Source organism: Prionailurus viverrinus, chromosome D1, assembly GCF_022837055.1.
Source record: "Prionailurus viverrinus isolate Anna chromosome D1, UM_Priviv_1.0, whole genome shotgun sequence".
NCBI lineage: Eukaryota > Metazoa > Chordata > Mammalia > Carnivora > Felidae > Prionailurus > Prionailurus viverrinus.
Genome location: NC_062570.1, coordinates 112,360,262 through 112,385,437, shown reverse-complemented (window position 1 = coordinate 112,385,437; position 25,176 = coordinate 112,360,262). Strand labels below are relative to the sequence as shown.

General features: G+C 60.6%; 1 protein-coding gene across 11 annotated transcripts in view; it reads left to right on the top strand.

Annotated features, from left to right (window-relative positions):
* Nucleotides 1-25,176, top strand: part of SHANK2 (SH3 and multiple ankyrin repeat domains 2) — a 516,273-nt gene that overhangs the window by 466,738 nt on the left and 24,359 nt on the right. For 9 of the 11 annotated variants that reach the window (XR_007156245.1, XM_047877830.1, XM_047877836.1 and 6 more), the window contains 6 exons: nt 6,451-6,586; nt 7,163-7,243; nt 16,805-16,935; nt 18,009-18,120; nt 18,930-18,950; nt 20,315-22,727. Coding sequence is in view for 10 of the 11 variants with exons in the window: in XM_047877830.1 (XP_047733786.1) it covers nt 6,451-6,586; nt 7,163-7,243; nt 16,805-16,935; nt 18,009-18,120; nt 18,930-18,950; nt 20,315-22,727 (2,894 nt within the window). In the remaining variant the exon portion in view is untranslated. The remainder of the gene's footprint in view (nt 1-6,450; nt 6,587-7,162; nt 7,244-16,804; nt 16,936-18,008; nt 18,121-18,929; nt 18,951-20,314; nt 22,728-25,176) is intronic. The other 2 variants (XM_047877835.1, XM_047877834.1) reach the window with 2 other exon arrangements.

Genomic DNA, 25,176 nt, shown 5'->3' with positions numbered 1-25,176 from the left:
ATCCCATTAACATTTAATGTAATTATTGGTGCTTTTCAATGTAGGTCCACCAGTTTAGTTGTTTCTATTTCTCTTTTCTGTTTTCCTCTGTTCTCCCTTTTCTGCTTTTCTTGGATTATTTGACTATTTTTAGAACTCCATTTTAATGTATTGGCTTTTTGCTGTACTTTACATTCTTTTTAGTGCTGGGCTCTAGGATTACAGTATATATCCTTAACTTTTCAGCCCACTTATAATCCATACTGTACAATTCACAGGAAATATAATGGCTCTACAACCACGTAGGTGTGTCTACCTCGCTCCTGCCTTCATGTACTCTACAGGTGTCACATTTACTTACATTGTAAACCCCACAAAACAATATTCTTCTGCCTCAAACAGTCATATCTATTTTTTAAATGAGAGGAAAAATAATATTTTCTATTTTACCTAGGTACTTACCATATCTGATATCCTCATGCCTCTAAGATCTAGTATCTGTATCCCCTCCAGCTTGAAGAACTTCCTTTAACGTTTTGCTTTTGTTTTTGTTTTTTGTAGTGCAGATTCGCTGGCAACAGATTCTCATGGTTTTCATTTATCTATAAATGTTTTATTTTGCCTTCGTTCTTTGAAGCTATTTTCACTGGGTATAGAATTCTAGGCTTCACAGTGTAAAAATGTTCCACAGTCTTGCCTCCAGAGTTTCTGATGTGAAGTCCACAGTCATTGAAATCATTGTTCTTCCATAAGTAATGTATCATTATTCTCTGGCCACTTTGAGATTTCCTCCTTTTACCTTTGACTTTCAGCAGATTGGCTATGATGTGCCCAGGGGAGATTTTCTTTATATTTATCCCGTTTGGGATTCACAGAGTTTCTTAAATCTGTAAATTTATGTCCTTCACCTGACTGAGGAAGTTTTCAGCCATCATTTTTTTTTTAATTTTTTTTAACGTTTATTTATTTTTGAGACAGAGAGAGACAGAGCATGAACAGGGGAGGGGCAGAGAGAGAGGGAGACACAGAATCTGAAACAGGCTCCAGGCTCTGAGCGGTCAGCACAGAGCCCGAGGCGGGGCTCGAACCCACGGACCGCGAGATCATGACCTGAGCTGAAGTCGGACGCTTAACCGACCGAGCCACCCAGGCGCCCCTCAGCCATCATTTTTTAAATTATTTTTTCTGATCCATTTTCTCTCTCTCTTCTGGGATTCCAATTTTCTCCCTTCTGGGACTCAAACTAGTAGACCTTTCGACATTGTCCCTCAAGTCCTTAAGATTCTGTTCACTTTTGGAAATCCTTTCTCCATCTTCTTCATATTGGATAAATTCTTCAGATGTTTCTTCAACTTCACTCTTTGCTCTGCCGTATCCATTTCGCTATTGAGCCCACCCAGTGCCTTTTTTAACTTACGATATTGTATTTTTTAGTTTTAACATTTTCTTTTTTTTTACATTTTTAAAAATGTCTTTGATGGTATTTCGTACCTTTCATGCGTTGTGAGTATATTTTCCTTTACCTAGTTGAGTATTGTTGTGATAGCTGCTTCAAAGTCCTTGCCTGAGAATTCCACCATCTTAGTCATGTCTGGGTTCGTTAAGTAAGTGTTCATTGTATCCTGAATATTGTAAATACTATGCTGTGATGGTCTGGATTCCATTAGATTCCTTGGATGAGCATTGATGTTTGCATTTTCGCTGGTAATTACCGTGGCTAGTCTCCAACTACAAATATCTGGGAGGCAGTAGGAGTAGCTCAAATGTCAGGTCAGGCATATTAGCCTTATCTGCAGGCTGCGTTGAGTCAACCCAGTGCAGGCACAGTTTCATACCCTCTATCGGATGTTTGGGAACAGTTTACACACGGAACATGGAGCTGCCATTCCCTGACTCTCTCTTTTCTGGGACGCCCCCCTCACTTTGGCAGCTGTGGCCACCCCCCAAGGTTCTGTCCTCTGACTTTTCAAGCCAGAAAGGCTGAAGTTTTCCATCAGGGCTTTGAGTGACCCGCATCACACTCTGTCCATGGCACAGCACTTCTGACTTTCCACTCCCATCCAAAATCCGCTTACCTTAGTTCACGCTCCAGAGCTTTCAGGGAACTGCTTTTGTTTGTTTGGGTTTGGGGGTGGGGGAGTTGTTTTGCCGAGACTTTGTACACATTCCCTGCAGAGGAGTTGGTCTTAGGATATTTACTTTACCTTACCCTCCAACCTCAAATTTTGTACCCAAACTCCCAGTTAAGTGTGCAGTTAAAGTCATTTTCAAGTAAGCAATGTATCAAAAAAAAAAAAAAAATCTCCCAAACTCCTTTTATTGGAAAGCAACTCGAGAATGTCCTTTACCAAAAATGAGGCTTTATACCAAGCAACAGCCAAAAATACATCCAGGGGGTCTGGGATTTGGGCGACCCAACACAAGAATGAATCCGAAGGAATCCAGGGGACAGAGGTAATGGGACACGGGCGTAGAAAACACCAAACCCACGTTGTGCAGAAAAGAGCTGAAGTCTTCAGGAGCAATTTCTTCAGCATAAACTTAACAAAATCCCCAACATATTTGAAGATTTTGAAAAGAGATTTACATAATTAGGAAGTGTTTGGATTGGAATTACTGTTAAGTACATGGGAAATTAAACCAATAAACAAACAACAGAAAATGATTTTACCCTGGGGAAGACATAATGTATGGGAAGACAAAGTCATCATAATATACTACATGATTTAGCTATGAATAGATATTACACAGTCGTGATGTAAACCCTGAGTGTTGATCTAGTCGGAATTATGATACAACTGTAAGCTGAGGTTGAAGTCCTGGGGGATGAAAGGAAAGACCTGAATTCGTGGTTGTCAACTGAGGGCGACTCTGACCTCCCAGTGGACATTTGGCAATGTCTAGAAACATCTGCAGGTGCCACATTTAGGAGGAAGGGGATGTTGCTGGCATCCGGGGCTACTGCCCCACATCCTATCATGTACACCCACAACAAAGAATTAATTGGTCCACATTTGCAACTGTGCCACTGTTCAGAAACCCTGGGATAAGCCATCATTTTCCACATCAGTGTGTCAGCAGACCACATCTACAATGTAAACACTGGGGCGCCTGGGTGGCTCACTTGGCTAAACGTCCAACTTCGGCCCAGGTCATGATCTTATGATTCGTGAGTTCGAGCTACGTGTAGGGCTCTGTGCTGACAGCTCAGAGCCTGGAGCCTGCCTCAGATTCTGTGTCTCCCTCTCTCTCTGCACCTTCCCCGCTCGTGCTCTCTTTCTCTCAAAAATAGACATTTAACATTTTTTAAAAATAAATGAATAAAATAGAATGGAAACATCAAGTAGCAACCACATAAGCATGTTCAGAGACTCAGGGATAAATTAGAGTGAGCTGAAGGCTTTGGGAGTGACAGGTGGGGCCTGGGTGACGTCCTCTGGGTTTTGTAACCGGCCCTACAGAACGCCGTCTCTTTAAAGCGCGTGTAAGTGTGAGTTTTGTGTTCTGAGTGACAATTCATGTGGAAGAAGAGAATGATTGAGGAGAGTACGAAAGTGCAAAGGCAGCCTGACTTCCTGTTCTTCACAGAAGCTCTCTGAACCCTGGTGGATGCTAGCCCTGGGTTCTTGCCCTCTGCCAGGATGTAGCCGTGGTTTGCTCCCTCCTTAGATGGCTCCACGTCTGCATGGAAGGACGATGCCTGGAGGGGCATGTTACTCTGCCCTGCAGTTAACTGGATCCATGGCTCGTAACCCGTGTCTTTCTTCTGCAAGGCAGTCATCCCAGGAGGCTCATCATTGGGGTTAACCTTCCGTAAACGTGGCAGGCCCTCGAGGCCCACACCACCCCCTGGCGGCAGCATGCCAGAATTGCAGGCCCAGGTGTTCTGAGGGACACGGGAACCCCGTGGAAGTTCAAGACGCCAAGCTGGACATCTGAGGAATCAGGCAGCATTTCACCCACTCAGCCTCTGAGGCTCCTGTCCCCACACAAGCAGCCCAGAGCACCTGTCGTATGGCCGGTAGCTGATTATAATGTCCCTCTGTGGGTTAAACTGAATTTTGAGTTTGTTTAAAGGCTGGGACACCTGGGTGGCTCAGTCAGTTAAGCATCCAGCCTCAGCTCAGGTCATGGTCTTTCAGTTCGTGGGTTCGAACCCGGTGTCAGGCTCTGTGCTGACAGCCTGCTTTGGATTCTGTGCCTTCCTCTCTCTCTGCTCCTCCCCTACTCATGCACTGTCTCTCTCGTTCTCTCTCTCTCTCGAAAATAAACATTAAAAAAAAAATACATTAAAGGCTGGGGAATTCTAAAATGTTTATTTATCTTGAGAGAGAGAGGGAGGCAGAGAGAGAATCCCAAGCAGGCTCCCTGCTGTCAGCACAGAGCCCAGAGCCCGACGCGAGGCTCGAGTTCGCAAACCATGAGGTCATGACCTGGTCTGAAATCACGAGCCGGACACTTAACCCGCTGAGCCACAGGCGCCCCTGAAAGCTGGGAAACCCCGAAGTGCGGCTTTGCTCGTCCTCTTCCTCTCTTCCGTGCCCCCCGTGCTGGGAAGGAGAATGCAGCCAAGGGGCCCGTCCTGCCTTTAGTCCTGCTCTGCGGGTTCCAAGCTGAACCTGCTGCCTCGCGCCTTTGCCCGCTCTTCTCAGAGGAGGACGCTTACAGGCATCATAGCACAAGCCACGTGGCACCCCTGTGCCCTCGCTGGCCGAGCGCTCACCCGCACACCGGTGGCTGATCCACGAAAGCCCGGAGCCACGCAGCCCGCTGCTCCGACCTTGATACGTTTCTTGCTTTGGGAGAAGGACTCTATCCAAACGTATTCACTTTGCAGAGCAGGATGGGAATTTAATATGGGCCGTTTGAGGTGGGGCCCGGGGTGCTGCCGGCACCCATTGTCCTGCAGCGGGGCTCCCCCAGCCTGTGCCCGGGCCCCCAGCCCCCACCCGGCCCAGGCCCCTGCCTCCTGTTCCCTGGGCCTGTTTTCTCGGGTGACACTCCGCACACCTGGGGTTACACCTGTTCACCGACTCGTGTGGCCAGCCCCCCACAAGAACATCTGCTCCGGAAGCAGGGACGGGCTGCCCACCAGGGTCACCCCTCACCACCTGACTTTTTGTGGGTGCCCTGAGCAAAGTGGTGAGCGAGGGAATAAGCACACAAGTCACTTCTCTGGTGTGTGGCGGGGAGAGAGGGAGAGGAGGGGCGTCAGCTGCGGTCCCGGGGCTTGCGTCCGTGTCTTTCTCGGGGCCGCGGAGACCGCGGGGCCGCGGAGACCGCGGGGCCGCTGCCGCGTGTCTCACCGAACACGAGTTCCCCTGTCTGGCGCTCCGAGGCCAGGAGGAGCGCACCTGTCGTCGGTGTGGGGACCCCAGTGCCCAGGTGTGAGGAGTCATCAGGCCTGTTAACTTCTCTGTTCGAGGCTCCCTTGCCCTTGATGGGTTTTTAGGGAATCCCCAGCAGGAGAAAGTACCACAAAATGGGGACAGCGATGGCAGGGATGGGCGGGGCCTCGGGGGCTTCCCACCTGTTCTTTGCAGTGGGGGGAGGGGGCTTTTCTTTCTTGGAAGTGGGGAGAGGGGGCTTTTCTTTCTTGGAGGACGGCACACAGGGCGATCTAGGGTTCACTCCCTTGCCCCTCGGTGCCCGGCGCTCACCCTGGGAGCTGTGGGGATGGCAGGTGCCCACGCCCCTCCCAGAGGGGTCCAGTTCAGTGAGCGTGAGGGGCAACGCTGGGCCAGAGATGTGGAGCCCCTACGCCCGAGAACCCCCCAAACTCCAGGAGGTGCAGAGTGCCCTCGGTGTCGGAGTTCAAGGCCCAGCCCCGGCTCTGCCTGCCGATGCCGTGGGGACAGACAGATGTGAAGGGGGAGGCGGGGGCCAGGAGCTCGGCGAACACCCGAGTGGCCGCGGTGGAGGCATCCTCCGGTGTCACTGGATGGGCAGGGCGGCGGACCCGTGGCCCTTAGCACCTCGTCCGCCAAGTTTCTGTGCCTTTTGCAGCGTCCCGGGCAGGAGTGGAGGAGGGAGGGAGCACCTGGAGGAAATGAGCCGTTTCAGTGGATGTGTGTTCCCCAAATCTGTGAAAAGCAATTAGTGTTTCCTCTTAAGTGTGACAACGGAAAGCTGTAGGGCCACAGCCCGGGACCCTGGAAATCTGTCTGGCTTTTCGCGCATCACTGGTGGCCAAGAAATTCCTCCCGGGTTCAATGAGAATCAGCCCCGGCCGCCTGGCAGCTGGAAACGGCCCTGCGCAGAGTGACAGGCACCCCCTCCACCACCAGGCCACGGTTAGCTGGCCTGCGGCCACCACAGAGCACCCCCTGGCCCCCCCAGAGCACTTGTGGTTCCAGAAGCCACGACGGTTTCCCTCTGTCCGTCTGCTGATCAGGCGGGGGACGGGGGGCAGGGGGCACTGTTCCCTTCCTCCCGCGCGGGCCCCTCACCCACAGCCCCTGTCTCCCGCAGGTGAACAAGGAGAACGTTGTGAAGGTCGGCCACCGGCAGGTGGTGAACATGATCCGCCAGGGAGGAAACCACCTCGTCCTCAAGGTGGTCACGGTGACCAGGAATCTCGACCCGGACGACACCGCCAGGAAGAAAGGTGCCCGCCCCACCCCCCTGCACCGCCCCCCACATCTCCCGCCCGGGGGGCGGCCCCCCCGAGAGGAGGAAAAGAAGCCAGACGGGGAGGTGAAGAGAGGACTCGGGAGCTCGGGCCTCAGGCAAGGCTGTGCTCAGCAGCCCTGGGTCCGGGGGGCACAGGCACACGTGTGAGGCCCGGGTCCTCGCTGTGACGGGGTGGGGGGTGGGGGGCGGCCGGCCAGGGGCTACAAGGCTGCCGGAACCACCAGGTCCGTTAGTCACCCGCAGGCACGCGGCGGAAAGAGGGCCGGACAGGCTCCCCTCTGCGCGTTTCTGCTCCCTCGGGGAGGGCAGGGGTGCCAAGTGCCAGGTGTGCCTGGGGGGCTCAGTACAGAGCGCAGGGGCCCCCCACGCAGGGCCTGTCCCGGTCCCAACCCCGAGCGGGCCGAGCGGAAGCTCAGCGGGTGACACAGCTGCTTCCCCACCTTGGGGGCTCGGGGCCGCCGGCCCCCAGGTTGTTCTGGAAGCCGGGTGGGGGCAGGGGCACATCAGGGCCAGGCTCTCACACCCGTGTCTCTCCCGCCTGCCCCTCAAGCCCCCCCGCCTCCCAAGCGCGCCCCGACCACGGCCCTCACCCTGCGCTCCAAGTCCATGACCTCGGAGCTGGAGGAGCTCGGTAAGAGTCGCCCGTCTGGCCCGCCCGGCCCCCCGCTGCCGCCACCCCCGGGACCTGTCCGCGCTGCCTCAGCCCGTGCATGGCCCTGTGCCCGCTTGCTTGTCCCGTCCCCTGCCCCTGAACCCCTGGAACGGCATCAGGAGCCCTGCGTGCGGGTGGCTCCCACGCTGGCATGTCCGTGGGAGTCCTGCTGGCTTCGGGGGCGGTTGCTAGTCTTGCCTTTTGCTGTTTTCGGCTCGTCTAACATTGTTTTGTTTTGAATTTTTGGGCCTCTCACTAGTGGATAAAGGTAAGCCGCCCCACGGTGTCCCCCAAACAGCTCCCCTGCTGTCTCGGGCGCACCCCACCCCCCAAATCCGCCTCACCACCCCCGCGTGCTGGACGCAGACCAGAAAGCTCCATCCCTGGGGTTTGGTGTAGATGGTGGTGGGGCCAGCAGGCCTGGAAGGGTGCGCACCAGGGGTAGGGGGCTCCTAGAATCTTCTAAAAGGTCTGAAAGGCACGGGAGAGCTCGAGCCACTGGCCCTATCAGAGAGACAGGGAAGGGTGTTCAGAGCAGCAAGGGCCCCGGGTCCAGGGCAGTGCTGGCTACTGAGAGGGAAGATTCTAGAGCCGGCGCGGGCCACCCGGATGCTGGCTAAATGTCGTGCTGGGGTGTCACCCATGGGGCCCAGGGACACGCTTGGTAGGAGGCTGGCTCTTCCACATAGAAGTGGCGAGAGGGCCGATGTGCTTGCTCTGCGGAGAGCGTGGAGAGGGGCTGGCCGGGTGATGAAGGGCCAGCGTCTGGGCGCCCCGTGCAGCGCGGAAACCGGCCCTGAGCCCAGGACCCGCCCATCAGGCACAGCTGGCTCAGTGGGGGGAGTCTGAGCTCCCCCCCGTCGGCGTTTAACTTGACGTCACTCCCACCTGACCCCAGCCTCCCGGGGAGACCTTCTGGACCCTCCCGGAACCCGTAGTTCCTCACGAGCCCCTTTTCTCCCAGCCACGTCCTGTCCGTCCGAACAAGGCTCTCCAGGAGAGCCCTGACTGTCCCCGTGCACCTGGCGTGGCACCCGGTGGGGATGACCACAGAATTGCTGCACATCCTTTAAAACTGGGCAGCACGTGCTACCCTGGCCCCTCCCCCGGGCCTTGGCGTCTCTCCCCCGTGCGGGGACTCCGTGTTCCCCTTGTCACCCCGTGCCGCTTTGGCACAGTGCTGCGGGGACAGTGTCTCACCCGTGGCCAGGAAGCAGGTTTAGCAGCCGGTCATGTTGGAAGGGAAGGTCACCCCATCACCGGGTTCCCGGGAGAGCCATAAACCCAGCCGTCTAGACACCCCACCCTTCCGCGTGTGGCCCGCGTGAGCTTCCGGTCAGCGTTAGGTTTCCGGGCCCCCTAGCCAGGCCCCGGGGGAGCGCTGCCGTCGTGGACTCACCCTCCCCTTTCTGTTTGCAAGCCTCCATCCGGAAGAAGAAGGGTAAGGGGCCAGCCCAGTGTCTGTTCCCAGCCCCTGCCCGCATACCCCATGGAAGAGACCCCCTCTGTGGCTGTCGGCGTGGCGTCTACACCGCCGTACTCTTGCGCTGTCTCCTCCCTGTGCCGGGGCCTACGGAGGGGCCCAGCTCCAGACCGCGTCCTGTCTCAGTCTGTCCTGTCTGCTTTGCTTTTCCCAGTGTGGTTCCTCTCTCACCCCTGACGTGTTGTGCGTCTCCCCCAGAGCTGTGTCCTCATCGTCATGACCATGAGGCGCGTGGGACCCTCAGGCTGTCACAGCTGGGCCCGCCCTACCCGCCGGCAGCCTCGAAGTTGCGTCCGGTCCACGGCCACACGCAGCAGGCAGCCGGGGTGCAGGCCGGCGGGGCCCCGACGCGGGGCGAGGGGCTGGTCCCCTGACTGCTAGCTGCCTGGGCCTTGGGGGCAGGGGCAGCATCCTCGAGCTCACAGAAAGCCCCTGGCTCTCACGCTCTCTGCCTGCGGGATAGCCGTCCTTAAGCTTGCGGGGACCCGGGAGCCGACTGGCACGGGGTGGGGGACGGTTTGCAGTGCTGTGAACAGCAGAGACACACGCGCCACGAGAGCCCCAACAACAGAGCCCCAGAACGATGCGGGCTCCTCCTTCAGCAGCATCCATATTTTGGGGTGTTTCTCACCTGACTGCTGGAGACAACGATCCCAATGATAGAAAGAAGCACAATAAACTCAAAACTCCTTCTGGGGGTCTGGGGGAGCACGGCGTGGACCCCATCACGGGAGCCTAGGCGCTGGCGTGGAGGCACAACGCGGTATTCTGAACGCTGAAGTCGGGAGGTGGGTCTCAGAATCCATCAGCCGGTATCTGGGGGCACGACCATGGGTCCTAGAGCATCAAGTCAGAGCACCTGCTCCTCCTCCCCGGCCTCCACCCGCCACCCCCCAGGACTGCCCAGAAATTTTCCTGGGATTCCATGTCTCCCTGAAGTCCCCGTCAACCCAAGGCCAACACCCTGCTGCCCCAGGGACGACCCCTCTGTCTGCCACACCATCCTGAATAAGGCACCCCGGCGTGGGCTCCCGGGACTTCACTGCCGTAACAGAGCTGGCCGAGAAGGTCCCTTGTCAAGGGGACGCTTCCAGCAGCCATCCTGGACCGTGTGAAAAGACAGGAGTCACAATCCTTGTGGCCAGCACGGGCACAGGAGACAGGGAGTCCTGGAGGGTGGAGACCCACCTGGCTTTGAACAGCAGAGAAAACTGGAGGCAATTTGAGCCCAAATGCCCCTCCCCCACATTTCCCGACCCCAGCTGGTGCGGGAGACAGTGTGCACGCAAGACCCCAAAGTTGCCCCGTGGCCGTGGTCCACCCAGCTCCTGTGTGAGCAGTCCACGGGGCTGGGGAGATTGTGGGGTGCAGTGTGGCGCTCCAGCGGCCCACACTCACTGCACAGCGAGGGAGTGGACAGTCCGGCCTCACAGAGCTTGGAGCATTGGACGCTGGTGGGCATGCAGAGAATGCTTCTTGCACACTGCCCCTGCCAGTCTCTTCCAGGGGACCGGTCTAAGCTCAGAACCTGCCATCTCTTCCGGGGGACCGGTCTAAGCTCAGAACCTGCCAGTCTCTTCCAGGGGACCGGTCTAAGCTCAGAACCTGCCATCTCTTCCGGGGGACCGGTCTAAGCTCAGAACCTGCCATCTCTTCCGGGGGACCGGTCTAAGCTCAGAACCTGCCAGTCTCTTCCGGGGGACCGGTCTAAGCTCAGAACCTGCCATCTCTTCCGGGGGACCGGTCTAAGCTCAGAACCTGCCAGTCTCTTCCGGGGGACCGGTCTAAGCTCAGAACCTGCCATCTCTTCCGGGGGACCGGTCTAAGCTCAGAACCTGCCAGTCTCTTCCGGGGGACCGGTCTAAGCTCAGAACCTGCCAGTCTCTTCCGGGGGACCGGTCTAAGCTCAGAACCTGCCAGTCTCTTCCGGGGGACCGGTCTAAGCTCAGAACCTGCCATCTCTTCCGGGGGACCGGTCTAAGCTCAGAACCTGCCAGTCTCTTCCAGGGGACCGGTCTAAGCTCAGAACCTGCCAGTCTCTTCCGGGGGACCGGTCTAAGCTCAGAACCTGCCATCTCTTCCGGGGGACCGGTCTAAGCTCAGAACCTGCCAGTCTCTTCCGGGGGACCGGTCTAAGCTCAGAACCTGCCAGTCTCTTCCGGGGGACCGGTCTAAGCTCAGAACCTGCCATCTCTTCCGGGGGACCGGTCTAAGCTCAGAACCTGCCAGTCTCTTCCGGGGGACCGGTCTAAGCTCAGAACCTGCCAGTCTCTTCCAGGGGACTGGTCTAAGCTCAGAACCTGCCAGTCTCTTCCGGGGGACCGGTCTAAGCTCAGAACCTGCCATCTCTTCCGGGGGACCGGTCTAAGCTCAGAACCTGCCATCTCTTCCGGGGGACCGGTCTAAGCTCAGAACCTGCCAGTCTCTTCCGGGGGACCGGTCTAAGCTCAGAACCTGCCATCTCCTCCGGGGGACCGGTCTAAGCTCAGAACCTGCCAGTCTCTTCCGGGGGACCGGTCTAAGCTCAGAACCTGCCAGTCTCTTCCGGGGGACCGGTCTAAGCTCAGAACCTGCCATCTCTTCCGGGGGACCGGTCTAAGCTCAGAACCTGCCATCTCTTCCGGGGGACCGGTCTAAGCTCAGAACCTGCCAGTCTCTTCCAGGGGACCGGTCTAAGCTCAGAACCTGCCAGTCTCTTCCAGGGGACCGGTCTAAGCTCAGAACCTGCCAGTCTCTTCCAGGGGACCGGTCTAACCTCAGAACCTGCCATCTCTTCCGGGGGACCGGTCTAAGCTCAGAAGTATTCCCCATGCTCCAGGGCCATGTGCAACAGGGGGGAAACAGGCTTTTACAACATACTGGTTGAATAGCGTCCCCCCAAAAACCCACGTCCAGCTAGAACCTGAGAAAGGGACCTTATTTGGAAACAGGGCCTTTGCAGATGTGAGCCTGTTGAGGCTGCACTGTATCGGGGTGGACCCAGAGCCAATGACCATGACCTCACAAGAGAGGAAGAGATTCAGACACACGCAGAGGAGGGCACAGAGGCAGAGTTTGGAGGGACACGGCCACAGCCCAGGAATGAACGCTTGGAGCCCTGGAACCTGGAAGAGGCAGGAAGGATCCTCCCCGGGAGCCTCCAGGAGGAGAAACATCCTACTGACACCTTGACTTGGGAATTCTGGCTTCCAGACTGACGGAGAACAAACTTCTTTCGTTCTGAACTGTTTGCGGTGGTTCTAGAAAACTGTCACACCAGTGAGATGGCCCCAGCCCTGGCTCCCCCGGGCGACCCCGGTGCTGCCTGCACCCACAGGCCTGACCCTTGGAAGGTGTGAGACGCATCAGGGCCATCAGGCCGGGAACAGCTCAAAGACCCCTCCCCGCGCCTCACGGCCTCCCGGGAAGACTAAGCCAGAAGTGGGCCAGCCGGCCACAGCCACTGCCTCCCCCGGGGCTGGCGCGTGGCCTCTGGTGCCGTCGGTGTTTGCGTTTCCCTCATGCAGAGGAGATCCCACCGAGGTCTGGCTCGTGGAACGTGGGTTTCTGCCTTGGGAGGGCTCAGGGCGCACTGGCTGAAGCCTGCCAGTGGCCAAGGGTGAGCTCCTGGGCTGGGGGGGTTGGGGGGGGGGGTGAAGGCTTGTGACGCTCTGGCTGTCCCTGCTCTGGTTCCCCGGGGGACCTAACCGCTCTTGCCAAATATGCCACCTCCCCTCCTAAAACACGCTGCCCCCTCGCCAGGAAGTGGGCAGTTTATGGACGGTGAGCATCACCCCAGTCCGTACGTTTGCTTAGAAAATGACAGCACGTGGCTGCTTCTAGAGGCTTCTCCTCAACTCCCTGCTAGGTGGTTTTTAAGATGCGTCTGCGGGATTGTTCTCAGCTGCAGAGCACTTCATTTTAGGGCTGCAGGGGGCTGCGTTCGCTAATCCTCTTTATCCCCGAATAGAGACCCAAACCCAGGCTCTCTTAAATGAAGCACAAAAACCTGGAGACTCTACAACGAGAAGTGGGACTCCAGCCTGACAGCTTTTCCTAAAAGCCTTCCTGTTCTGGTAAACAGACCCTCAGAGGCGGGTGCAAGGCAGGAGGAGCCCCAGGCCTCCCGTGCGGAATCCACGGGCTGTCCGTGTTCCCATCTGAATCGCACAAACCACACTTAATGGCTGTCACTGAAAGCAATCGTTCCCAGCCGTACCCCCCACAACCCAAGAACTCTGGTGTTCTGATTCAAAAGAACATTTGGGGGGCACCTGGGTGGCGCAGTCGGTTAAGCGTCCGACATCAGCCAGGTCACGATCTCGCGGTCCGTGAGTTCGAGCCCCGCGTCGGGCTCTGGGCTGACTGCTCGGAGCCTGGATCCCGTTTCCGATTCTGTGTCCCCCTCTCTCTCTCTGCCCCTCCCCCATTCATGCTCTGTCTCTCTCTGTCCCAAAAATAAATAAACGCTGAAAAAAAAAAATTTAAAAATAAAATAAAATAAAATAAAATAAAAGAACATTTGGCTGGAGATGGAAAGGCCAAGATTTAAAACAAGGACAAGGACAAGGAGGGGCGCCTGGGGGGCCCCGCCGGGTAAGCGTCCAACTTCAGCTCAGGTCACGATCTCGAGGTTCATGAGTTCGGGCCCTGCGTCGAGCCTGGAGCCTGCTTCGGATTCTGTGTCTCCCCCTCTCTGCCCCTCCCTCACTCATACTGTCTCCAAGATAAATGAACATTTAAAAAACTTTTTTTAATAAACAACAAGGACGAGGACATCCACTCAAGGTGGCCACGACTCCAAGGCACGCACTTCTGGGCACCCCCAGACCCGCCCCTCTCAGCACGGGGCAACTGGTGTGGACAGTGCCCTGACTTCTCAGCCGGCTGGAGCGGGCAGACCATCCCGATGCCCACCGCCCTTCAGGGCTCGGGACCCCTGGCCCAGGGTGGGGTGGGGATGCGGAGGCCGGCAGACCCCGGCGCGAGGCCCAGCTCCCACCCACCGGCTCGCCTGGCCACGGGTTTTTAGCCGCGTGACCTTCAACATCGCAGACCGGGACCGTTCCCCTCCCCAACGGCCAGAGAGGAGAGGAGGTGCTTAGGACTGCCACCAGGGACCACTGCTCCCGACACGGGGTCTTTGCCTCACCTGTGCCCGCCCATGACTGAAGGTGTACTTTTGGGGTGCCTGCCACGTGCCCTGGGGCTCCAAGATCACAGCGGGCTCCCTGCTTATTCCGGCTCGTGAAGAGAGTCCAGGCGCTACTCGGATACCGGGCAGCAGCCCCTCGGCCTGCTGGGAAATTAGGGTGAACCGCCCGTCCGCTTGGAGGAAGGGGGTTAAAACCAAAGAAACGGCTAGAAACAGGAGACTGTCGAAGGTGCTGCTGGTTAGCTCTGCGTCACAGGCGAGCATCCTGCCCTGGGGCCCCCGCCCCGTACGGTGCCTCCCACGGGATGAGTGTTGGCCTCCAGTCGCTCTTTCTGTGGCTCGGTGGCACCCCCTCCACGCCCCGGAGGCCCGGCAGAGCCCCACTGAGTGGCATGCCCTGCGACCAAGGCCGGACCTGGAGAGACGGCCCGAGCCCGAGGACGGGCCCCCAGCCCTGAGGACACCCGACTCCCCGCAGCTCAGGCTGAAACGAGCCGACAGCCAGCACCAGGGGCCCAGCTTCCAGGGACAGGCCACGAAGACCAAGGAGGCCAGCCAAGCACCACCTGAGCACGTCCGTGAGGGGACCCCGCGCCACGGTCAAGGGAGCGAGGCCCGGCCGGAGGGGCGGGGTGGGGGTCTGGCACAGAAACAGGTTAAACCCCAGCCACCGAAGGAATCCCGGCCCAGATCGGAGGTGGGACGGCTCCCCAGAGGAAGCAGCTTTCCGGGACCGTGGGGTGTGCACAGCACAGCGGCAGGGACAGGGACCCGGCGAAGGGAAGGAGCAGCAGCTGGTGGCCAGGAGGGGGTGAGTGGCGCCTCCCGGGGCCCTAAGCACGGCTGAGGACAGGACAGCTCCGTGGGCCGTGAGGAGGAAGGCGGGCTGGGGACACGGTGACCGTGGCTGCGAGTGGCCCAGAGACATAAGTGTCTCTGACCAACTCCCTAAGGGGCTGATGGCTCCCTAGCACCCATGACGAGAAGGACGTGCCCTTGGCCGACCAGTCCGGACCGCAGGGCAGGACACAGGGAGGGAGTGGGTCTTTTCTTCACGAGGGAGAGACGTGAATGCGCGTGTGTCAGGGGGAAGGGCCTTCTCAATGCGGCTCGGCCAGAACCCTCTGCGCCCGGGGCTCCCGGGCAGGTAAACTGGGACAGGGTCCGGGCCAGGGGGCAGGTATTTTCCAGACAGTGAGGGTTTTGGCTTTGCAGGCCACGGGCTCTCTGTGGCACATTCTCCTTCCCCTCCTTTTAACAGCCTCTTAAAAATGTAATCGCAGGGGCGCCTGGGTGACTGCGTCAGTTAGGCATCTGACTTTGGCTCAGGTCACGATCTCACGGTCCGTGAGTTCGAGCCCCGCGTCGGGCTCTGTGCCGACAGCTCGGAGCCTGGAGCCTGCTTCGGATTCTGTGTCTCCCTCTCTCTCTGACCCTAACCCAACCCACTCGCAATCTGTCTCTGTCTCTCTCAAAAATAAACATTAAAAAAACCAAACACGTAATCGCTGCACGCAGGGGGAGTGTCTGCCTGCTGGCAGTCAGGATCTGGCCCAAGGGCCTTAGTTTGCTCACCCCCAGTCCAGGACACAGGTCTGGACCCAGGAGTCTTGTGAGCAGTTAGTCACAGATGTCAGAGGCCCACCTGCTGGGTGGTCTGGGAGGCTGGGGTGGCCCTGGTGGCTGCTTGTCTGCCTGGCCCCCTGTCCCTCCCCCACCCCACACACCTCCTCCCTTTTGCAGTTCCTCTATGGGGACCCTGGTGTGGGTGGCTCAGGGAGGGGGGGGGCTTTTCCAGGGGACTAGCTCCTCTTGGGAAGCCCCTGTGGTTCCAAGTGGCTGTCCTGCCCGGTGGGAACGAGCAGACGCCCCAAGCCTCACACCCTGGCCTGACAGCTCTGGGTCTGGGCGAGACTCCAGGGGCCTGGGAGTCTCTTCGTGACAGCAGGCACTTCGAGGGGAGTCGCCAGACCCCAGAAAGGATCGGGGTTGCTAGGAGAAGGCCTCGGGCTCGTGGACGGAACGTCCACATGACCACACGTCCAGGCCTGCGCGTCCTGGGGATGGGGGGCAAGGACGGTGCCGGGCCTCACGAGGCCCAAAATGGGATATTCCCATCAGGCACCGCCTCGCACTGGCTTTGCGCCACCTGGGCCGTAGTCTTTCCGGGAGGGCGGGCCCCAAGGCCCCGCGGGGTCTCAGACATCCTACAGATGAAGCGAGGGCTTGTGGGCGATCCTAGGCCCCGCTGGAGTTTTCACGTTTTCCAAAAGTTGTAATGGTGTGTTACATTTAAATCGTAAAAAGTTTTTAATCTGTAAGAATTACACATCGCTAACCCTTGATTCTCTTTTTCACCAAGAAGAATGTTGTGCTGTTGGGAAATTGGGTGTCCCCCACGCAGCACGGGCTTGGCGGCTGGGAATCCCGACGGCCGCCTGACTGTGCCCGCCACCTCTAGCCCCGGGCGCGAGGGCCTTACAGCCCGGCAGCCGCAACCTGTGGCAAAGCACCTACGTATGCCTCTGAGCTTTTAAAGAGGAAACGATCCCAAACCCTGGTTTAGTTGGCGCGGCCAAGAGTACGTCCAGCAGCGAAAACAGAGCGGCTCCGGGGAAGACTTGGCTTTCAGGGCGTTGCAGGCCTTGGGGGCCGAGGCTGTGTCACTGAGAGTCTTGTCCGCGTGCGCCTGCCCGGGGTGAGGGCTCGGGAACGGACTTGGCGTCGCTGCGAGTGCATGTGGCACAGAGACGCATGCGTGACCCACACCGCGGTGACGAGCGCCCGCCTGCATGGTTTGGAGGCCGGAGCAGTTGAGTGGCTGTTCACGTGCGGAGGGCACCTTGTCAGAAGCCAGCCCCCGGGGGTGCTTCGGGGGCTCCGGCCGCTGACGCCCGTTCCCACCGTCATGTTCACGTTGCAGATAAGCCCGACGAGATTGTCCCAGCCTCCAAGCCATCCCGCACTGCTGATAACGTGGCCGTGGAGTCCAGGGTAGCCACCATCAAGCAGCGGCCCACCAGCCGGTGCTTCCCATCCGTCTCCGACATGAACGTGAGTGGCCGTGCCCGGGGGAGGCGGGCGGGCCGTCCCTGCGGTGGCAGCTCTCACCTACGGTAACACCTGGAAACGTCGCCCGTTGCACAGGCCAGCCTGGCGCAATGCACGTTAGAACAGACCCACCTGCTGGTGTGGGACCCCCATCCCCGCCAGAACCCCGGGGCTGGCGGGGGGGCAGGGGGCGGTAATCCCACAAGCTCTGGGCCGCCCCACTGCGGGGTCAGCCCCCAGCCCCAGCCCCGTCTCCCCATCCTCGCTGCCCGCCTTGTTTGTGGCCTCTCACCGCATCTTAAGCCCCATGTGGCCCAGACGCTGTCCGGCCCGGCCTCGGGCCCCAGACCCCGGGCAGAGGGTGCTCTAGGAAGACGGCCTGGGGCCCTGAGCACAGGATGCCAACGAGCTGACGCTCACGTGTCCACCGGGCTCAGCCGCCTCCGGTGCCGCCGCCCGGGGGGGGGGGGGGGCGGCCAGCAAGCCCAGCGTTACAGACGAGGAAGCGGCGGGTTGGGCGGCGGCTGCACGGGGAATCCGTTTCCCAAGTGCACGAGGGAAGCCAAGCTCCCCTGGGGCCAGCCCACCCGCCGCAGGTCCCTGCCGGCGCCGCTGGCCTCAGGGCTCCAGGGCAGCCCTTGCGCTTGCTCACCCACCCCCCCCCCACCTGGCTCACCCTGTCCCGTGCCGTGAGCCGGTGTTCCTGACCCATCCTGTGGAGGAGGGAAACGGAGACTCCTGCACTGCCCACCCGCTGTGCGCGCTTTCCTACCGAGCGTCTGCCGCGGCCCCTTCTCAGACGTGTCGGCCAGTCCACGGCTCCACGGGGCACCCTGGCATTTAGAGGCCAGGAGCCGGGCGGGGGGGCGGTGGGGAGTGCCCAGCAAGAGCCTCTTCCGGCTCCCTGAGGCTGGTATGTCTTGCCGGCCTCGGCTGGACACGGCTTGCTCCTGGGGGGGCAGCACAGGAAGCCGTGTGACAGGTGGGCACAGGTGCTTCCGTGTCACCCTCCGGGCCCGGATGCCCTGGGTGGGGCTGGTCGGGGCTCGTCTCACTCCGGGGTCTCTGGTTTGCAGTCCGTGTACGAACGACAGGGGATCGCCGTCATGACGCCCACTGTTCCTGGGAGCCCGAAAGGCCCGTTTCTGGGCCTCCCCCGAGGTACGATGCGAAGGCAGAAATCAATAGGTAAGAAGCATGGCCTCCACCCACAGAGGTTGCCCCCTGGCTCTCAGAGAAGCCCTCAGAGTCCCCCGGGCAGAGCTGCCCCCTGGTGGGGGGGGGCCCTTTAGACCCCCATGCAGACTCAAACTTTTCTACCTGCTGGAAACGACATCCAGCCTCGCGGGCCGTGCTAATGCCAGCGGGGTGACGGGCACGCGCCAGGAGGGAGGCAGAGGGTGGCCCAGGGCAGCCTAGGAAGCCCCCTCCACCGCCCTGCAGGGACCAGAGTGGCAGGTGGAGGTGGTCGCCCGCTCAACGCAATTCCCACATCCCCCGAACCGCCCGGTCCCTGCCACGTTTCAAGCGGGTGAGCTCAGCGGACACACTTCTAAGGGTGGTTGGGCCACGTTCTAGAACGCCAACAAACTCAATGTGCTGCGTGTCGTGGAAAGCCGCGTGCCTTCTTGTTAATGCCCCAGCGATACCTACGGGCACTTCCGGGCATGGCGAACGTGACCCTGCCGGACAGCCCCCCTTTGCGATAACCCGACGCTGTCTGTACCGTGTAAAGCCTCAGAGGAGCTGGGCCACTGCCGGACCCGGCTGGACCCGGCGGCCCCAGGCCGGCCCTCGGGGACGCTGTGGGTGATTTCTGGAAGCGCCTCCTGTTATCGGAGGCCTGGCTCCTCGGTCACTAGCGTGAGGTGGCTCCCAGTCTGCCGCTCCTCAAACCCGCCCTCCCCAAGAGCTCAGGGCCACCGCAGAGTAGCGTAGACGCCACTTTGTGCGCTGGCTCTGTTACTGCTTAATAACAATTCATTTCCTCCTGTCAGACAGCAGAATCTTTCTATCAGGTTAGTGAACCTTACGCTTCCGAATCTGTAATCTGAATGTAACCCCTATACTTACTCCTTAAGGCGTATTCTTAAATTACGACTCCTTGGGAAAGTTGTCGGGCGACCCAGGTGTTAGCGACTGGTCGAGAAGGCCTTTTAGAAATCCGTCTGTTCGATGCCAAAACGCCCTCCCACAGGAGTACGTTAAATTGGGAATACCCCTATCGAATGGAGATTTTCATTAGAATAAGTTACCGTAGTTTGTCCTACAAGTTTTTTGATTTGAAGTAACCCATTTTGTTACCTCCTTGAGCAACCCGCATGCCCCCCCTCCCCCCACCGAGTGAGACCCCAGTGCCTCCCATCTGTCGGTGTCTGTGTCTGTGTTTCGCTTCCGTCTCCTCGAGTGCATTCTGTTGATGTTCCGATACCTCGGACTGTTGGAAAGAGGGTCTGGAAAGCCTGGCCCAGCCGGCCCACACACAGAACTGGGGCCATCGCCATGCCGGGCCCCTCAGCACTTGCACACCCGACATCATCCGCTGCTTTGTCAGGTGGGGTCCTGCCTATCACGTGACCTGACTTTGTGCCAAGTCAGCTGAATGTCGACCCCACTTAATCGTGATGCTGGGAAACCCCCCCGGCCCAGAGGGTCTTAGGCGGGACCCGGACGGGCTCCTGGGGCCAGTGGCCCAGGGTCTGCTCAGGAAGCTGCTCCCGGCTTGGGCTGAGGAGGAGTCTGGGCTCCCTCCCCCCGTGGCCGTGTGTCCCTGATGGCCCGGGAGCACCAATACCCTCAAGCCCTTGGGTGGCCCAGAGAAGTCAGGCAACAAATCGGGTCCCTGTCACGGGGCTGAGGCCGGCTCCATCGCCCCTCGGCCGCAGCACCAGCCACGGCACTTCAGTGGATGCGGTGGCACCCTCCCCCTCATCTCCCACGGGCAGCGTGACGGTGTCGGCCCCCAGACCCCACGCCCCAGGCCAGGCCCGAAAGGACAGATGCGTCCCGATCCAGCCCAGTCCCGACGCTCGCCCGCACACACGTGCGCGCACACACGCGGCTGGCTGCCCCGGGCGCCCCGCCGCGGCCCCACGCGTCGCTCACACCTCTGCTCCGGGCACCACAAGCGGAACATCTCAACAGCACGCACTCAGTGCCTCCCAGTGCCTTTCCCCTTTTTCCTTTCTTTCCTTTTCCCTTTCTTTTCCTTGCGGGGGGCTCGGACGGGCCCCGTAAGCTCCTGGCGTTGTGGCCTGTGCTGTGCTCCGTGAACAAGTGCTCCACTGTGAGTGTGCAAGACGTAGGGCAGCGCACCGGCCTAGAGGCTTGGTGGGGGGCTGCCGTCACGGTCTAAAGCTGAGTCTGCCTTCTCCTTTTGCAGGAATAACGGAGGAAGAGCGTCAGTTTCTGGCCCCTCCGATGCTGAAGTTCACCAGAAGCCTGTCCATGCCCGACACCTCGGAGGACATCCCTCCCCCGCCGCAGTCTGTGCCCCCGTCCCCGCCGCCCCCTTCCCCCACCGCCTACAACTGCCCCAAGTCCCCGACCCCGAGAGTCTACGGGACCATCAAGCCGGCGTTCAATCAGAACGCCGCCGCCAAGGTGCCCCCCGCGGCCCGCTCGGACACGGTGGCCACGGTGATGAGGGACAAGGGCTTGTACTACAGGAGAGAGCTGGACCGCTACTCCCTGGACTCCGAGGACCTCTACAGCCGCAGCGCCGCCGCCCAGGCCAACTTCCGCAGCAAGCGGGGCCAGATGCCCGAAAACCCGTACTCGGAGGTCGGCAGGGTGGCGAGCAAGGCCGTGTACGTGCCCGCCAAGCCCGCCCGGCGGAAGGGCATGCTGGTGAAGCAGTCCAACGTGGAGGACAGCCCCGAGAAGACGTGCTCCATTCCGATCCCCACCATCATCGTGAAGGAGCCCTCCACCAGCAGCAGCGGGAAGAGCAGCCAGGGCAGCAGCACCGAGATCGAGCCCCAGGCCTCCGAGCAGCCGGGCCAGCTGCGGCCTGACGACAGCCTGACCGTCAGCAGCCCCTTCGCCGCCGCCATCGCCGGGGCCGTCCGCGACCGGGAGAAGCGGCTGGAGGCCAGGAGGAACTCCCCGGCCTTCCTGTCCACGGACCTGGGGGACGAGGACGTGGGTCTGGGGCCGCCCGCCCCCCGCGTGCGCTCCTCCAACTTCCCCGAGGAGGCCGACTTCGGCGAGGAGGGTGGCACCGAGCCGCTGCCGCTGCCCGCGCCGGGGGCCGCGCCCAGGGAGCCCGAGAACCATTTCGCGGGCGGAGGCGAGGCCGCAGCTCAGGGGGAGGCCGGCAGGCCGCTCAATTCCACATCCAAAGCCAAGGGCCCCGACGGCGGCCCCGCGGTGCCCCCCAAGGGCGGCAGCGCGGCCGGTCCTGAGAACTACGTCCACCCGCTCACGGGGCGGCTGTTGGACCCCAGCTCCCCGCTGGCCCTGGCGCTCTCCGCAAGGGACCGAGCCATGAAGGAGTCGCAGCAGGGCTCCAAGGGGGAGGCCCCGAAGGCCGACCTCCACAAACCTCTCTACATCGATACCAAAATGCGGCCCAGCGTGGAAGCGGGCTTCCCTCCCGTCACCAGGCAGAACACGCGGGGGCCCCTGAGGCGGCAGGAGACGGAGAACAAGTACGAGACCGAGCTGGGCAAGGACCGGAAGGGCGAGGACAAGAAGAACATGCTCATCAACATCGTGGACACGTCCCAGCAGAGGTCGGCCGGCCTGCTGATGGTCCACACCGTGGACGCCACCAAGACCGACCGCCTGCTGGAGGAAGAGGAAGAGAAGGCCGACGCGGAGGCCAAGCCAGACAGCCCGCTGTCCGAGGTGCCAGAAGGCGCTCCCGAAACCGAAGGTGCTTTACAGATCTCCGCCAGCCCCGAGCCCGCCGTCGCCGCCGCGCCCGGCAGGACCATCGTGGCGGCGGGCTCCGTGGAAGAGGCGGTGATCCTGCCATTCCGCATCCCTCCTCCCCCTCTGGCATCCGTGGATTTGGACGAGGATTTCATTTTTACAGAGCCTTTGCCTCCCCCCCTGGAATTTGCCAATAGTTTTGATATCCCCGATGACCGCATCGCTTCCGTCCCCGCCCTCACGGACTTGGTCAAGCAGAAGAAACACGACGCCTCCCAGCCCCCTCCGTTGAACCCCAGCCAGCCGGCCAACTGTGCGGACGGTAAGAAGCCGGCCGGCCTCTCCAACTGCCTGCCCGCCTCGTTCCTGCCACCCCCCGAGAACTTTGACGCCGTGACGGACTCTGGGATCGAGGAGGTGGACAGCCGGAGCAGCAGCGACCACCACCTCGAGACGACCAGCACCGTGTCCACGGTGTCCAGCATGTCCACGCTGTCGTCCGAGGGCGGGGACAACGTGGACACCTGCACGGTCTATGCGGACGGGCAGGCGTTTACGGTGGACAAGCCCCCGGTGCCTCCGAAGCCAAAAGTCAAGCCCATCATTCCCAAAAGCAACGCGCTTTACCAGGACGCGCTGGTGGAAGAAGACGTGGACAGCTTCGTCATCCCTCCCCCGGCGCCCCCGCCCCCGCCGGGCAGCGCCCAGCCTGGGGCCGCGAAGGTGACGCCGCCGAGGACCTCCAAGCTGTGGGGTGACGTCTCGGAGGTCAGAAGCCCGATTCGCTCGGGCCCGAAGGCAAACGTGATCAGCGAATTGAACTCAATCCTGCAGCAAATGAACCGAGAGAAATCGGCCAAGCCGGGGGAAGCACTGGATTCGCCCACGGGCACCAAGCCCGCCAGCCTCGCTCCCAGGTAAGTCCCACAGTCGGCTTAGACAGAGACTGCCCCCTGCCGGCCTTCCCATCTCGCCCAGTCAGTGCTGGCCAGGAAGCGCCCTTGGGGAGCAGCCGGAGCGGACGCGCGCGGGCCACACCTGTTACACAACGCTTGCGTCCCTTTCCCCTCCTCTCCTGGACGCCGGCACAGCCGAGTGCGGACCGCATCCACGCTGGCAGGACGTGGCTCTCCCGCGTAAAGACCTGTGATAGAAGCCAGCCAGCCACGGCAGACCATCCCTGCCCTGGCTTCCAAAGAGGAGCACTGCTCCCTGTGGTTCCGTGTTCTCCAGATCCTTGCCGGGACCCCCACCCCTCCCCCTGCCCCGTAAGGCCATTCTGGAGCCTCGCAGAAGCCAAAACGGGTGAGCTCCACCAAGCTGGTGGCAGGGGAGTAACCGCGCCCATGGAGGGTGAGCGGGTCGGGGCGCGCACACGTGCGCGTGTGTGGTGAAGCGTGCACGGATCCTTCTCGCCTCCTCCCGTCGCCGACCGGCCGGAGGGCTGGGGAGGTGCCAGGCTGTGGCTTCACTAGTCAACTCGGAGGGAAATGGCAGCCCCCCCGCCGGCCCTTCCCGACCCGGCTGGCAGGCGTCACGGAAGGAGGCGGCCGGTTGCCCACGGGGTAGCCAGTCACAGTCTGACGCAGAGTTCGAGGTGCTGCCGTCGCGGCTGGGGGTAGAATGTGAGGGGCCACTTGTGAGGCTCTGCCCAGGCACGCCACGCCCTAGAGCGGGCCGCTGGCTCTCTGCCTGGAGCCCCTGCCCAGACCCTGGGGGTGCCGGGCGCTCCCCCCGCTGTCCCGGGAGCCTGTTGTTTGCTGGCCTCCGCTGACGTCCGCGCCTAGGTGTTGACGCTTTGACTAACCCGTCTCCTCCGTACTCCCGTTGGACAGGCGTTTGACTCACACGTCTTGGGCCGTTAACCAGCAACACCACACCGTGGTTGGGCCTGCACGTGCGGGCCAAGAGCCACAGTTTCCCCAGGTGTCTTTCCGTATGGACGGAAATCAATTTCTCACGTGGCTCGCGTCACACCCGGGAGAAACACCGACTGGCCGGCCGTGGTAGAAAGAAGCACGGTAACACGCCGTCTTTGCATAGAGAATCCACCACCAACTGTGAGGTTCAAACAGTACCGCCAGTTGAAGACAGAGTCCGCGGAAGACCCCATTTCTGGTGGGCATCTACACACAACTTCAAATGTTATAAACTCGAAAGTCCTAAAGGACTTAAAAGCGGTCGGTTTTGCCCCTTCCTCTTAGGTAACAGTACAGCTCTTCATCGCTACCTGACGTGAGAGCACAAGTATTCGGATGCTTTCTCCTCGTGTTTCACACCGTACCAGGTGCTGGCATGTGAGCGAAGCATCTTGAGGACACTGACTGGGGAGCAGGGGGGGCAGGTAGGGACTGTACCCATTCTCCAGGAAGAGTGACCGAGACGCCGAGTGGCAGGTCCCCGTGCGCGGCGGGAGGCCGAGCGGGGACTCGGGCTGAGGTCTCCGCCTGGCACTTCACCTCCTTAGCCACGTCTGAGCATGCATGGGAGGGTCCCGAGGGAGGAGTCCAGGGCTCAGGCTGCCGAGGCTCCCCTCCCCGGTCCAGGGGCCTCCTCCGTGCCTTCCCCAACCGGGTGAGCACCCCCGGGGGTCGGGGGCAGCGGGCGTCGAGCTGCGCCTCCCCAGGGCTTCCCTGCCCGCGCTCCCCTAGCGGGGAGGGGCCTCGGGGCACACGTCACCCGGCCGAACCCGCCGGATTTCTGGAGAGCTGCTGCAGGACCGCCTCCAAGCGGTGCTCAGGAGCCAAGGACAGCCGCCCCCGGTCCGTTCTGCTATTTATAACCCAATTCACTCACAACGCGAACATCAGCCGGCACCTACTGAGGCCTCACCAGATGCCGGGCCCCGTGCTCTGCGGGGCCTGAGCTTCTGCCCGGTGAGCACAGGAGCAAACCGGAGGCCGAGAGGGGGAGCGCCTGGCCAGGGTATTCCACCGGAAGGCAGAGAGCCCGACCTCCGACCCAGGGGGCGTCTCAGGGTCCGACTCCTGCGCCCTTGGAGGAGCCAGAGAACAGCCTGGGAGGAAGGCGCGGCCGGCCAACCCGCCTGCGGGGCTGAGTTCGCCGAGGGTGGCTCGCCCGAGCCCCGCCGCACACCCAAGGCAGCTCTCTGCTGGTCACCAGACGGCCTCCGGCAGCGATGAGCACCCGCAGCTGGCGTCCTATCCTCTGCTCTCGGCCAAGGCTGGCACTGACGTCGGTGGCAGCCGATGGCCCCGAGGCCCAAGGACGGAGAGGAAAGTCATTGCCTTTGGGCACTAAACTGGGCACTCTGCCGGCTACCGAGGCTTTGCTGATCCCACGGCCTCACCAGGCAAAGCCCTAAGTGGATGTGGGCTGCTGGCAAGGGTGAGGCTGGTGACAGCT